The following is a 14,635-nucleotide window of genomic DNA, read 5'->3' as shown; positions in this document are numbered from 1 at the left end:
GGTCTGCATGGTAAATGGTCTGCACTTATATCTTTCCCATTCACCCATTCACACACCAATGGAGACACCTGCTGTGCAAGGTGTCTGCCACCAGGAGCACCTTCAGGTTAACTGTCTTGCTCAAAGGCACTTCTGAATGCAGAAAGGCGGGGGATTGGACCTCCAACCTTCTGCTGACAACCTGCTCTACCACCTGAGCCACAGCTGCTCCTGATCATTCCAACCATCCAAGAGTCAGATGAGCCTGACACCAGATATCTGACAGCAGGACTTACGGTCGTTGCACTGTGTGCCGGTGTAGGAGGTCATGGAGCAGTCGCAGGTGTAGTTCTCCCACTGCTGGATGCAGATACCCATGTTGGCACAGGAGTCCTCCTGACAGGTGGTGCTGGGACCTGTGGAAGTCCAACAAATACCACAGCAACACCAGACACACAACACACAGGAAACAAACACAAAACAGGCTTTAAGATTCACCGTCTGAACAATAATCCAGAGGAAGCTCAGCCCAGAGCCTTTTGTAACCTCCTAAGACCTGAAATACACATATTGTTAATAGGCGTATTGTTAATAATAATAATAATAATAATAATAATAATAATAATAATAATAATAATAGTGAGATATTAGATATTATCTGATTTTATTATATTTATTGGTTACTTCTTATCCCAAATAACTAGAATCTAAAATGCAGACCAACCAGGTCTCAGGCCTTAGGAGGCTACAGAGACGGTGGTTTAGTTTAGAACTACAACTGGACATTCTGTAAAATAACAGTTAGGTGACTATAATGTTTTGTTGCTGTTGTTTTGTAAATGATTTATTTAATGTCATTAACCCTGTGAATTCAAAGCCTGGTTTTGTAGTTTTATGTATCTATGTATCTATGTATCTATGTATCTATCTGTCTATCTATCTATCTATCTATCTATCTATATACACATATATAACAACTTATATATATTATATATATGTATATATCTATCTATCTATCTATCTATCTATCTATCTATCTATCTATCTATATATATATATTCAAAACCACTTCTTCATAGCATTACAAGTATATATATGTATATATGTATGTATGTATAGATAGATAGATTATACTACTTATCAAAAGTTTGGGGTCATCCAGAGAATTCCATGTTTTCCATGAAAACTCCCACTTTTATCCATGTGCTAACATAACTGCACAAGGGTTTTCTAATCATCAATGAGCCTTTCAGCACCATTAGCTAACACAATGTAGCATTAGAACACAGGAGTGATGGTTGCTGGAAATGTTCCTCTGTACCCCTATGGAGATATTCCATTAAAAATCAGCCGTTTCCAGATAGAATAGTCATTTACCACATTAACAATGTCTACACTGGATTTAACATTCATTTAATGTAATCTTTAATTTAAAAAAAATGATTTTCTTTTAATCATAAGAATATTTCTAAGTGACCCAAAACTTTTGAACAGTAATGTGTGTGTATATATTCAGCATCACAGTTTTTGTGTTGGGTCAGTGTTGTCTTATTGTTTTGTCACAAAACCTTATCTCGCTTTTTTTTCTTCATCATCTCCTGGAACAGACTAAAAGGGCTCCTCACCCTGCTCACTGTAATGAGTGATTTGTATGTTATATGAAACAACATATCTGATAAACTATATAATATGATAATATTAAAATGAATTTACCACTCCTTGTACTAGAATATTTGTAACTAAATACTCAATAACTATTCTTTATTCCAAGATTAATCATTGCTCTGGATGTTCTAAAACACCTGTAAGATGTGTAACTGAACCCCGACCGCTTCCTCACCAGCTTTAGAGAATCTTATATTTCAAACCTGGATATGGAATGTGTTTTCTGGACAGAGACATTTTAAAAGTAAATTGCTCTTGCCAACACCATACATGTGAGCTTATTGGGGTTATATGAGGGGACACAGGTGGTGTATTTAGCCGTGTTTCAGCCATAAAATGTGACACTCCCCATTTGTATCTGATACATGTTTTATTCGGTCGTGGTTGTTTCTGTTCCTCCCTAAAATAAGGAATTAGCTTTTCTTCTAAACTCAAAGGAGATTTTACTTTCCAGTCTTAACTGTTGACACTGTCAAGATGTTTAGATCAGTGAGGGCCTGGAAATCCTCATCTCAGCCTGAAGAAAACTCAGTTAAATTTAGTTAACTCAACTGGGTTTAAATTATTAATAATAATTAGTTTGATGCCATTGTGAAGATTACTTTGTCAACCCAACCATTCAAATTAGTGTTTATCAATACATATTATATATTGCAGTATGTTCTGAAAATACCCTAAAGACTGTAGCTGAATTTAACTTTCCTTTGAACAGTCTTTTATTTCTTTCAGTCTTTTCCAACACTGTGTTGGTTTTATACATCAACATAGTGCTGCAGGTGTTTAAGGATTTTATGACGTGTCTGTTATATTTTGCTGCCTTATTTTTGTCATTATTATTATAATTATACATTTTGCTTTCAAAGATTCAGTTTTTATTTGTGGTTAACAATAAAGTAAGTTTTCTATTATATCCAGGTTGAAAAATAATGTACTAAAGTTTTCACAATAGCAGACAAACTGTCCCCCAACATCTACTCATCTTATTCAAATGGAGTAAATGTGTGGAAACTTACCTGTTTAAGTGGTGCTCAGGACCAGTGAGAAGGGATGCAAACTCTGAATGACTTACAATGCAAGAATATCGTGCAGCTCCAACATCTCTATTTGATCCACTGATCTGGTTCAGGATTTAATGTAAGATGGGGAAACTTATTGGTGGTGCTTCTTCTAAGTGTTTACCAGCAGTGCAGCATCGCCATCTAGTGATGGTCCAGAGTACTGCTGCAGCCTGAACCATCAGATCACTAATCACAAATGGGCTTTGATAAAGGCTCACTGGCTGAAGAAACACAAATCCACTCTATGTGATGAAAGCTTGTAATGATGGATAAACAGCTCACATGATTAATCAGCTGATCATGATGTGTTGCAACAAAAGAAAGAAAGGAAGGAAACTATACAAAATTATACAAGCACACAGAAAAATGAGACATTAGAATGCCATGGACAAGACCAACTGTGATTGATGAGATTTTATTTGGAAAAATAAAGTAAATCAACCATTACTTTCTTGCAGTGCATACAGTACAATGAAAACATCGTTCTCAATCCTTTAAATAGTCACAGCAAGGAGGACAGTACAGTACACATACTGTTGTTTTCTGTTAGGATTTAAATGAAATGTCAACTAACACATTCGTCGGTCAGAAGTGGGGCTCTGTAAGGTAATGTTAAAAAACATACAGTAGACTCAATGATATGGCAAGCATAAGAAAAACTGCTGTACAGAAAATGAGCTCCATGCAAACGAGAACAGGTTGTGGAAGATGGAAGATCCCAGAACCTTCAGGGGATGACAAAAACAGCCACACAAAATGCACAACTTGCACAGAAAGATGGAAACATTTTGTCCACAGTGACGTTTGCTTGCTTGTGCAAAATGTTTCGACAGCCCATTTTGATGTAGCTACAGAACAGTTCTGAACAACTGGAGATGAACACAGAACATTAAAACGTTTGGCAAGTTTTGCTGTGTGAACAAACTGTGGACAGGAGTCCATGTATGGCCTGATGCAGAATATTAATGCTGCTGAAACTGTGCATCCAAATTCATAGACGCATTGTTTTAGTTGTCCGTTTGCTAAACCCCAACCAGAAACAGAGATTGTAAGCATAACAAAGGTTAGCTACACCTACCTAGAAGAGTAAACTGGTGTCCAGAAGTTAAGGCTTGTTCACAGGGTGGGCTGAATCCATTTTTTTTTCTGTTATATATGTAACTGTAACTGCTGGTAAGCAGGGCCTGCACTCCTCAAACATCAACAGGTTGTGTCAAAACTGTGCTAGCATCTTATTATCCTGCTTTGTTTTGTGGGGCTCAATGGTTACATCACTGACACATCCTTGCCTAATTACAGAGACTTCTCATGACATCATGCATACACCCTAAAATGCTCATCTCTAGTTTTAGCCAATTCACAGAGTTGATTAAAGTTAGTTGGAGCACGTAGAAGAATCCATAAAACCTTCACAAAAATGACAAGCTGCTCAGGTCTACTTGTGTCCAGGACCACTTGTTTTAAAATGACTCCAAATGTCCTCTACATCTGTCAGTTTTATCATTGATATGGACAGAGGGCAAGAATGGAAAATCGTAGCCTCTGTAATTAAAGGGGCGGGGCTTAGTAAAGGGCTTTTTAATAGATTTAAATAGATAAATACTAACTTTAGGACCAAAATTTGCTCTATCTCTGTACCACACATCTGAAACAGGCTCAATAGAATCTCTGTAGTATCTGCTTTTATATACTGATTATATCGTTTGAGACCGTAGACAGTCACATCATTCTGAAAAAATACCTTTACAAAAGCACAACAGATAAAAAATAGAGCACCTGGGGCTTTGTTATGTCGCTGCACTGGCTAGAACGTCTCTAATAGTGAATGTGACGGCACTGTCAGTGGACGACCAATGTGGCCGATAACGTGTGGTGTAGCTGAGGAAGTGCTGGATGTTTGGTCGGACTCTAGCAGTGGGCGAGCGAGGTGACGAGTACAGTTAATAAGATGGAGCGACTCCCATAAGGATGCAGAGCTGAGGAGCTACCGTTTGCATTGAGCAGGAAGAACGGGCTGCTGGAGCTGAAGTTGGAGTTGAAGTTTGTGTTGTAGTAGTCTAAATCAGGCTGAGATCTGAGGGACGGTGTACCTTCACATCCACGCTCAATCTGCCCGCTGCGAAACAAGGCGTCATTGAGGAGATCCGGCAGGCGACCGTTGAGGTCCACTGACGCCAAGCAGCCCTGGAAGCCTTCTCTGGAAGCCACCAGTTTAGGCAGGTTGCCGTACATGCCTGGACCAAGTCCTGCGATGAACAGATCACCTGTGGCATTGAAAAAACATGCAGTTATGTCATCTTAAAATGACTTGTAGGGGAAAAGGCAGGGAAAAATACTTATGTGCATTTCTGTCTAAAGCTGTCAGATGTGATAGGACAAAACAAACCTAAAAGTATCTGAATGAATGGACAGGTCTGATCCTGAGCCTACCTTTCAGGTCCAGGTTCTTGGCCCCGTTGATGCTCTGGCTGGTGGCTATAGCGTCTACTTTCAGTGTGTGGGTGTTGCTGTTGTCTCGAGTGATGGCCACATTGTGCCACTGGTTGTCATTTAGTGCCCGTTCACTTTTCCCCTTGATGAGGTTGGGCCCATTTCCAAGGTCAAAGACATAGTGGATGTATCTGCAAGAAAGAAGGCAATGACTTACAGATTTCCTAAGAAATTTTATGTTTTCAAAGATATTCTTGAAAATGTTCATAAACTGGTGGCTCTGAATCAAAAATATGATCCTCATAAACATTTCTGTTCTTTCAGTCTGTGCTATGGACGTGTCTTTGCATGAATTGCAGCTCAAAAAGTCCATATTGTTGTAGTGACTATTTCTATAACAACTTCGTTCAGCCTCTATCTAAAAAGGTGGTTTCAGCTCCTTTCTCTTCCCCAGTAACCTCATTCTGCTCTGTTGGACACCTTCTGGAAGTCTGGAGGCTACAGAAATAACCTGCAGCAATTCAATTTCACTTATTATTTTTTACTCTTTCTCTGCTCAAAATGTGAACTTCTTTATAACATACAGTATATATTAAAGCCCCAATTCAATCTGAAATAGGCATGGATCATTTTTTAAGAGGAAGTACATTTAGTTCATTTAGAGAAGACTGAAGCTTGAACCTCTGACTTACAATGGAGTCTTTTTAGTAAATAATGCTTTAATATGTACATGACTGTTGAAAAGTCTGGGGTCATTCAGACAATTTCATATTTTCCATGAAACCTCCCACTTTTATCCATGTGCTAACATAACTGCACAAGGGTTTTCTAACCATCAATGAGCCTTTCAGCACCATTAGCTAACACAATGTAGCATTAGAACACAGGAGTGATGGTTGCTGGAAATGTTCCTCTGTACCCCTATGGAGATATTCCATTAAAAATCAGCTGTTTCCAGATACAATAGTCATTTACCACATTAACAATGTCTACACTGGATTTATCATTCATTTCATGTGATCTGCATTGAAAAAAACTGTTTTTCCAAGTGACCACAGACTTTTGAACGGTAGTGTAGATTCATCTCAGGTTTTGGAACTTTGATCATGAACAAGGGAGACCTCAGATGTCACAGCATTAGATAAATGCCAGAAAATCACAAAAACCATGGGAATTATGTAATCGGTCATAAAGGCATTGCAGCCTATTTCAACATTTGATCACAGCTTTAATGGCAAGTGAAGTAAAGACTAACACTAGCTGTGGTGTGACAATTTCATATCTTCATGAACTCTGGATTTTCCTCTGTTTTTGGACCAGGCAAGCAAACATAGTGTCAGTGGGAGAGGAGAGGCACAAACATGAGTTAATCTGAACCACTGAGGTTGGGCAAAGTGAATTATGGGTATTTTGGAACTAAGCGGGTCTGATATGTTGCCATAGTAACAGACTACAGCTCTAAGTGTGATATATCCTGGGGACAAGCCATTGTGAAAAGAGGATTAATGATTCAAGTAACCATAACTGTATTCATTTTCCAGACTTCACTGTCTTCTCTTCTTCCATCTTTATGAAGGCACGAAGAGTCCTGAATCCACTTTGTCTTCCTTAAATCATGTTCAAAACAGAACCAGTGGGTCCACATGTCTCCAGACACAAACTGGGTGTTTTATCTCTTTGAATGAAAGCGAGAACCTGGGGATGCTGGACACCTGCTGTGTCACCGTCAAACTGAAATGTTGCTGTAACCTACCTACTGAGATCCAGTACTGTTCATTGTGACTAAACCTGAGAAAATCTAAACCACTGGAACCTAGAATAACTGGCTGTTTTGACCATTTGTGGGCGAGAGAAACAAACTGTGAAAACTTGCTGCTGTTACAGTGATATCAGTCATTAAGAGTTCAGGCTTTGTCCATCTGATACATTTAAGTCCAGTATTCTCCCTGCTTTTAGTTTTGTTTCTGCTTTCTAACTGTATCTATGCAAGTTTCAGGTCAGCAGGTAGAAGCTGTTTTTGGGAGTGAATCAACACAGCTACTGCAAGCCAAAAAATGAGGTCGAACTCAATGTAAAGATCAGGTAGCTGGGAGAATCAGTTGATTATTGTCTGTAGATTCATCACCACAAGCCCTCACACACACCACATGGTTTGTGGATCATCATATGAGTATTCTACTGTACTAATAAAAATGATGTCCAGTTATATTTGTGAATAATTAATGTTACTGTTGAACCTTCAAGGTTTTGTTGCACAAAACAAGAACAAGAATCCTTTCAGAAACGTACCCTTTAACCAGTTCCACGGCGATAAAATCATTGCCGTCTCCAGAGTTGAAGAGTATGAAGCCGTCTGGGGAGGTGGTCTTGAACTGGAAGAAGAGGTGCATGGATGTGTAGGCCTGTAGCGTGGCCAGGCTCAGGTAGCTGCTCTTGGATTTAAAGGTAACAGGGTCGGCGATAATGGAACGAATCCCAAAGCGAGCATTTAGCTCACAATAATCGATATCACCGTTCTTGCACAGGTCAATGTAGAGCATGCCGTTAAATCTGAGGAATGTGAAAGGAAAGCACTTGAAATGACCATCTTAAAAAATAAGTTCTTACAAACACATTGTTTAAGGGCAGCTATGAGTACACAGGACAGCCTGAGCTAAATGTTAGATTTACAGTTAAGGCGAGTTTGCTTGCTAAGAGAACAAAGCTGACGTTTTTAATTTTTGTAGGTATTTGGGGGCAGCATAACTCCAAAAGCAGCTAACAAACTGAAAGCAGTGGTAATAATTCATTTTGTCTTGGTCTTTAGCTACTCAGTGTTCCCGAACCTTTTCCATCTTTTCATTGAGAGACTGCTGAGTAAATATGCTGTAACTTGTGATATGATTCATTGCTAATGTGAAATAAGTGATGACTGAGACTTCGTAAAGGAAATATTCATTCAAAAAAACCACAGTGTTCAGAGTACCTAAGGCTCTGCAGATGTCCGATGAAGCTGGACGGGATGCTGGAAACAAAGCGGCGCTCCGTCATGATGCCTGTCTCAATGTTGTGGAACTCCAGACGAGTGTGGTCACCCACCATTTGGCCTGGAGATGGGGAGGGTGGAGGGGATGGGTTGAAAAGAAAGACAAAAAACGAAAAGAAAAGAGAACACTGTCTGACACTAACACAAAAGGGCTGATTTAAGGAGAAAATTACATTAACAGTATTAGATGAATGCAAACTGTCACTAATGATCACATATCTACGTGCTGTCTTTGTGCTATAATTACACACTGAAGCTATCGGCTGTCTATGCTAACACACCACAGCATGGTGACAAAGCAACTCTGAGAACATTTCCAGTTGTGCAAGTAAGTACCTTCTGCTACATCATCGTCAACCGTTAGCTTGTAGGTTTTGCCGCGGCGCACCACACGCACTGTATGCCATTCATTATCATTGAGCTTTTGCCCGGCATACAGGGTCTCCGGTCCCTTGCCTGAGAACAATGGTCAGTCACAAAGTTAAGGACATCCTGAGGCTAAAACCAAACCTTTGTTTCCCCACCAGGCTGTCTGAAAACATCGACAGGAGTTCTACAAGCTGCTTCGTAGCTTGTTAATTACTGAAAATGATAAATTTTGAACTAAATCTTACTCCTTTGGGAAACAAAGGTTTGGTTTAGTCAGTAAATTATACAGTGAAAATATACAGAATACTTGACATCTTCCTGAAAAATGAGACTGCTACGCTGCTGAACAGGGTCATGGCTCTCTAGGAATTTGAACAGAGAAAGGACAACTACATTTTTAAAAATTGCTTTTACCCATTGTAGGCTTATAGAAATCTTTTCCTTTCACTTCTTCCTGCCCTTTGCTGCTTTGGTTCCCTCTTCATGATTTTTTCTGACCATTGAATGGAAGGCTAATACATCACTAGTCCAATATAAAATGAAATACAATTCTATGCTGTTTTATTATAGATGAAATGACATTTTTTCTAACCATGTTATGTTTGATCCATTACGTGACAGCATCTGTGTTTTCTTATTTGAAGAAAGGTTTGCTGAAACGTAGCACATGTAGCCTCCAGGAAGTCCTTCACAGGTTCTTAAGAACAAATACGAACTAGTAATTAAACCAAACTAATCAACTAAACATGCTGTTCTTCAGGATCATCCAAAAGAGATATTGATTCTTCAAGGTCTGTGGACTTTTTAAACTGCATCAAAGCTGAGAGGAAAGTAGTCTTCTGTTTTCTTGTACTTTTAAGTGTCTTCAGATCTGATGCTTCTACTGGCAGGATGAATCTGACTGTTCTGGAGAGGTTTTGTTGGATTTAAGCACAAAATCTACACTACCATTCAAAAGTAGACATCGTCAATGTGGTAAATGACTATTCTAGCTGGAAACAGCTGATTTTTAATGGAATATCTCCATAGGGGTACAGAGGAACATTTCCAGCAACCATCACTCCTGTGTTCTAATGCTACATTGTGTTAGCTAATGGTGTTGAAAGGCTCATTGATGATTAGAAAACCCTTGTGCAGTTATGATAGTACATGGATAAAAGTGGGAGTTTTCATGGAAAACATGGAATTCTCTGGATGACCCCAAACTTTAGAATGGTAGTGTACATGTTTAAAATGAAGAAGCAGTGTTGACATCTAAGTTAAGATGCGACAGGAGTCTCTAGTATCTGAACTCCACTGTCAATCATAACTATTAATGTGATTAAAACAGAGCCTGTAACACTGGAGTGTGGGATTATTCCCTATAATGTCACTTACTACAGAATCTAATCTGGGTTTTGCTGAAACATCACTCAAATATTTGTTGGTCACAATTGTGTGTATTAATTATTTCCCTTTACTTTATCAAATAACTGTAGACTTGACACAGACATCGTGGAACAAAATATATTTTCAGATACGATGGATACATAAGCGATAAGTAATGTTTCCGGATTACATATTTATCTGCTCAAAGTGTTGGAAATCAAGCAGCCATTCTCAGAAGGAGTCCAAAGCTCCATCAGAGCTGCTTTTGGAGATTCAGGACAATTCTCACATGGTAGATTTATCATTGCCATTTTCCACTTTTTATGCCTAAATGAGCTGTATTATAACATTTGTAGTCATGTCATATCTGCACACATGGGCGTGCATCTATTTATTGACCACATCCTAAAACTATAGAAATTAAATGTTGTCACTTTAGTTGGACAGAAACAGTTGCATTCAAAACATTTAAAACCTGCTGAGTTAGTACGGTTGGACACTCAGTTTGCTCTGCCTTTTAAATGTGTGTAAGTTGAAACGTGTATTCTATGTCAAATAGAAAAAAATGTGTGATGGGATCTTTCTGATTTGCTTTTGGGAATCTTGCAACCACACTAACTGGGGTTTGATATCATTCTTTCATCACACCAAAAAGGGAGATTTTCGAGAAATAGTCGGGAGCATCACATGTTTAAAAGTCATGGCAGAGCAGCAACCTTTTCTGGGTTGGGGAAGAAGATAAAAAGGAAAGTCTGACATTTTCAACAGACGAGGAAATCACCCCGTTAAACACCTGCTGTGGGTTGTTTTGCTTCAGGAACTGATAAATGTGAAAAAAAAGTGAACGGCATCACGGACTGTTGGTTGGATTTAAAGAAAGCAGCGGCAGCTCAAAAATCTATCGGAAATCCTGAGAAGACACTGTAAAAGTTTAGTGGATGTCATAAAGGCTAAAAATTTGTATTGTTAAAGTCCAATTGTGGTCAATAATTAAATAAAATATTTTCCATGTCTACGTGGGTTTTTTTCCATAGAAATATTCCCAGTAACTTAAATAACTCTACCGTCTGTCTCCAGATGGGGCAGATCTATGAAGTCTCCACATCTTCAGTGGTTGAAACATTGGAGCAACTCAGCCAAACATAACACATCTGCAAACTAGACCAAAAGTCTGAATCTGTGTTTCTGACACTGCCATTGAAAAAGAGTTTCAGTTGAAAATGCTCAGCAATATGGCACTAACTGTTTATTTCACTCATTATTTATATTCAAGCACATAAAATCCCCTAAATGGACATGTCAACCACTAGATTATACTAGAGGAAGTCTTTAAATAGAGACACTGGAGGTTCAACAATTGGTTTATTCACCTTATTGGAGAAAGAAACCAAGGATTTAATTGATATGTTTTCAGTAAATTTCTTTGGCATCATTAAAATGTCTTCACAAGGTTGTACAGTTTTGATTGTCACTGTACTCCTGTTGTTTTGCACAGCTATATCATGTTAAAATAACATGGATGAGGCAAAGATCTCTACGGCCTCCACATGAGTAAAAGCAATTCCTACTGAGTAAGGACAGCATTAGAAAGCAGTAGCTGACACCTTAGAGGCAAAGAGAATTCAGTGATTCACCAGAGCTACGTCAATAGCTTAACCTCACAACTTTGATTTTTAATTCTCACAAGAATACAGAAACATCATGGAAATCCAAGTCCAATTTTGGAAGTCACTTGTCTACGACATAACACTACTCTGTCATCTAATAGTCCGGTTCTAAAGTGTCTAATTGTGTGGGTTTGGAATAGGAATGTATACAAACTATGAATGATTCATAGTTTTTTTTTTTAAGTCAGTGTAATAATGTTCTGGGTGTCGAAGGTTAATAATCCAGTTTCTTTAGTAATTTTAGACACTATTTGAATCCACATGTTGTTAGCTCTGCCACATTCATATGCAGTATAAATTAATTAACTTATTGATTCTTTATGGGATGTGTAACAAAGCGTTACTGGCCTACCATTTAATTCAACTCATAAACTCAGTACTAAGATAATCCAATCCTTCTGCTGTGACTAAATCAGGGGTACTGTTCCATCTGTTTTGGGTGATGGTGAGTTTCAGTTAATGTTGTCATGGAAGGTTTTAACACTTTCAGCCATGTTAATACTGGATGTTGGAATTTCCCTGAAATCAGCAGCCTTCTAAAGCAGCACTGATCCAGAGTCTGAATATGTGGATGTTTTGGCCAAACAGAGTCAGTGTTGAAGATGAAATCAGGGTGAGAACTGATTACCAATATTTATCGGTGTGTTATCATACAATGTTTTACCATTTATTCACTCTTTATAATTAAGAATAATGAGTGGAAGGAACCGTATTGTCTTGTGTGTTCGAAAAAGGAGTCTTTAGTTACGATACTAAGTTTTGTCAGAGATATAAAGCTATGAAGCCCTAACAGGTCCACCTAAAAGACAGAGTCAAACCACTTCATCTACAGCACTAAAACATTCATGGATTATCCAAGTGTCTCTGTAACTGAGAATAAAGAGTTTACAGAATCAGATATTTGACTTAGTATTTTGCATCTGATGTGGTTTCATCTACTAGATAATAAACCTTAGTTGCATTTTGGCATTTTGCTACAACTAAACCTTTCTCTCACTCTGTAGTCACCTAATGCCACTGATTATGATTCTACTTTATGAGTCCTAATTTTGTAATTGCAAATTGAAAAACAAGCTGTACTGAAATGCATATTGCAATATTACATTTTATGCCTATCTAAATATCTTTATCTATATATCTGTATCTATATCTACATCTATGTCTATCTATGCATAACACAATAGTCTGTTATTGTCTATTTCTGTTGCTTTCTGCTGAATTAAAGCTCAAACCCGCTGATGGATGTCTTCCTCCACATCTTAGAAAAGGTTGGTGTGTGGTGCAGGACTTACATTTTTAAAAATACATTTCTTTTTCCAAAGAAAAAACAAAAATAAAAAACAAAGAAATAACATCAACATACCATCAAAATAGAAAGCAAAATGAAACTTGAGTGTTAACTTACTGGAGTTACAGTTTATCCTGATACAGTCTAGATGGGGAAGAATAAATGACAGATGAAATTGCATCCTTCAAGGTTACTGCTGCAGACATCCAAAAACAAAAAGTCCACCCTTCCGGGGACGCACACATGCAGAAAGGCAGCCATTTTATTCCACTGACATGGAGATTTAACTTTAGGCCAAATAATCATGAAATTAATACAACATTATGTTATTTATTACTTACAAAACAATGCATGAATTTAGCAGCCAGAGCTTGTATTTGTTAACTGTTTGGATGCTGTATTTCTAGTAAAATGGCCACTTGTAGTACCAGCTACATAGATTTTCCAACCCTGCACTGACTGATTGAATTTACATTGTTGTGTTCACATCAAAGAAGTCATAATCTCTGACTCCAAAGCTTCTGCACCCGCAGGTTGGTAGCAGAATCCATTTTAGGGCCACAAATGCTTTTGCAATTCATACAGAAAAAAAGCGGATTTTGTCAAACCAATAACAGTGTGGTAGGGAAATAGAAGGCCGGAATAACTGCCATATGCAGCTGAGAGGACAGTGAGGGTTGGTCGCCATGTGGCCGGTGGTTTCATGTGTCGTCAACCGCAACAGAAAAGTGGGAGCAAACAGCCACGATCCAATCAGCACCAGCACCATGCAGAGGCACAGGAACCCCAACCATCAAATCAAACCCTACTCCTTCAGGCATCGCTAAGCTGGAGTAGAAACTAGAGCTAGGAATATTTACGCTTTAATAAAAGTACTGCAGAAAATCACACAGATCAAAACAGGTGAAGAATTCAGAATGCCCAATTAGAGCTCCAGATAGTTTGACTAAATCTAGTCTTACATAAATAATCATATCGTCAGTGAAATGTGTATTTAAATGTGACTTTAAGAAACAGTTAATAGCTGCTAACACTGCTGTTACTCTGACTTTTTATTGATCTGCATTCTGTAAAAGCAAGATATAAATTGAGGTTTGTGACTCAGGTTTCACTGTCATACGTCGTACATACATTCTGATTGGAAGTGTTTAAAGTATTTGGGGTCACAGCCAGCTGTTGGTTTTGCTGGGCTCTGTTCTCGGGCTGTTCACCTGACGGGCCGCAGGCTTAAGGCCTTTGAAGGGGTGAATACCATCTTTTGACAAAGCTTGATGGAAAATGGAGTTGACAGGTAAACGAAAGAAAGAAAAAACGAGACTTTGAAAAAGCACAGATTTCCATAAAAGATACCATCATTAGCAAAGAAAATAAAACACTTCAGATGACAGGAAAGTGACAGAGAAATGATTTAATGCCGGACACAAAAATGAGGTTAGTGAGAGATACAAGAAAAGCTTCTGCAGATATCCTGTTGAATAATGGACTGGAGATCACCTCTTAGAAAGTCTCAGCACACTGGTCTGTAAAAATGCTTCATTAGACAGGACCCAGTATCTCTACATCATACTGTGTAATCTGATTACTGTGCTGTGACTGTCTCAAAAGTTCTGTAAACAAAGACATGAATGTGACTAGATGTGCCAGACATGTTTACCACTGAAGTAAAATAATTTGTTACTCAGTAAATAGCTGTACTCAGTAAGCAGTCTATGGCTATTTGTGTCACAAACTGCATTAACACTCATGCAAGAAATATACAAACTCTGTAATCTAGAGCTGGTAGAAA

General features: G+C 38.3%; 2 protein-coding genes across 9 annotated transcripts in view; both read right to left on the bottom strand.

The window, feature by feature from the left end:
* The window catches only part of adck1 (aarF domain containing kinase 1), a 430,485-nt gene that overhangs the window by 85,269 nt on the left and 330,581 nt on the right, over window positions 1-14,635 (bottom strand). The gene's annotated exons all lie outside the window — the stretch shown is intronic.
* nrxn3a (neurexin 3a) overlaps window positions 1-14,635 on the bottom strand; it is a 237,633-nt gene that overhangs the window by 60,141 nt on the left and 162,857 nt on the right. For 6 of the 7 annotated variants that reach the window (XM_051939156.1, XM_051939205.1, XM_051939300.1 and 3 more), the window contains exons 12-18: window positions 12,967-12,993; window positions 8,494-8,613; window positions 8,098-8,218; window positions 7,422-7,682; window positions 5,133-5,323; window positions 4,793-4,966; window positions 276-395 (exon numbers count right to left, since the gene is read on the bottom strand). In XM_051939156.1, coding sequence (XP_051795116.1) covers window positions 276-395; window positions 4,793-4,966; window positions 5,133-5,323; window positions 7,422-7,682; window positions 8,098-8,218; window positions 8,494-8,613; window positions 12,967-12,993 — 1,014 coding nt within the window. The remainder of the gene's footprint in view (window positions 1-275; window positions 396-4,792; window positions 4,967-5,132; window positions 5,324-7,421; window positions 7,683-8,097; window positions 8,219-8,493; window positions 8,614-12,966; window positions 12,994-14,635) is intronic. The other variant, XM_051939079.1, reaches the window with a different exon arrangement.

The sequence above is a fragment of the Acanthochromis polyacanthus genome, chromosome 1, assembly GCF_021347895.1.
Source record: "Acanthochromis polyacanthus isolate Apoly-LR-REF ecotype Palm Island chromosome 1, KAUST_Apoly_ChrSc, whole genome shotgun sequence".
Classification (NCBI taxonomy): Eukaryota; Metazoa; Chordata; class Actinopteri; family Pomacentridae; genus Acanthochromis; species Acanthochromis polyacanthus.
Note: the sequence above shows the minus strand (reverse complement) of the source record. Positions and strands in the feature narration are given on the sequence as shown.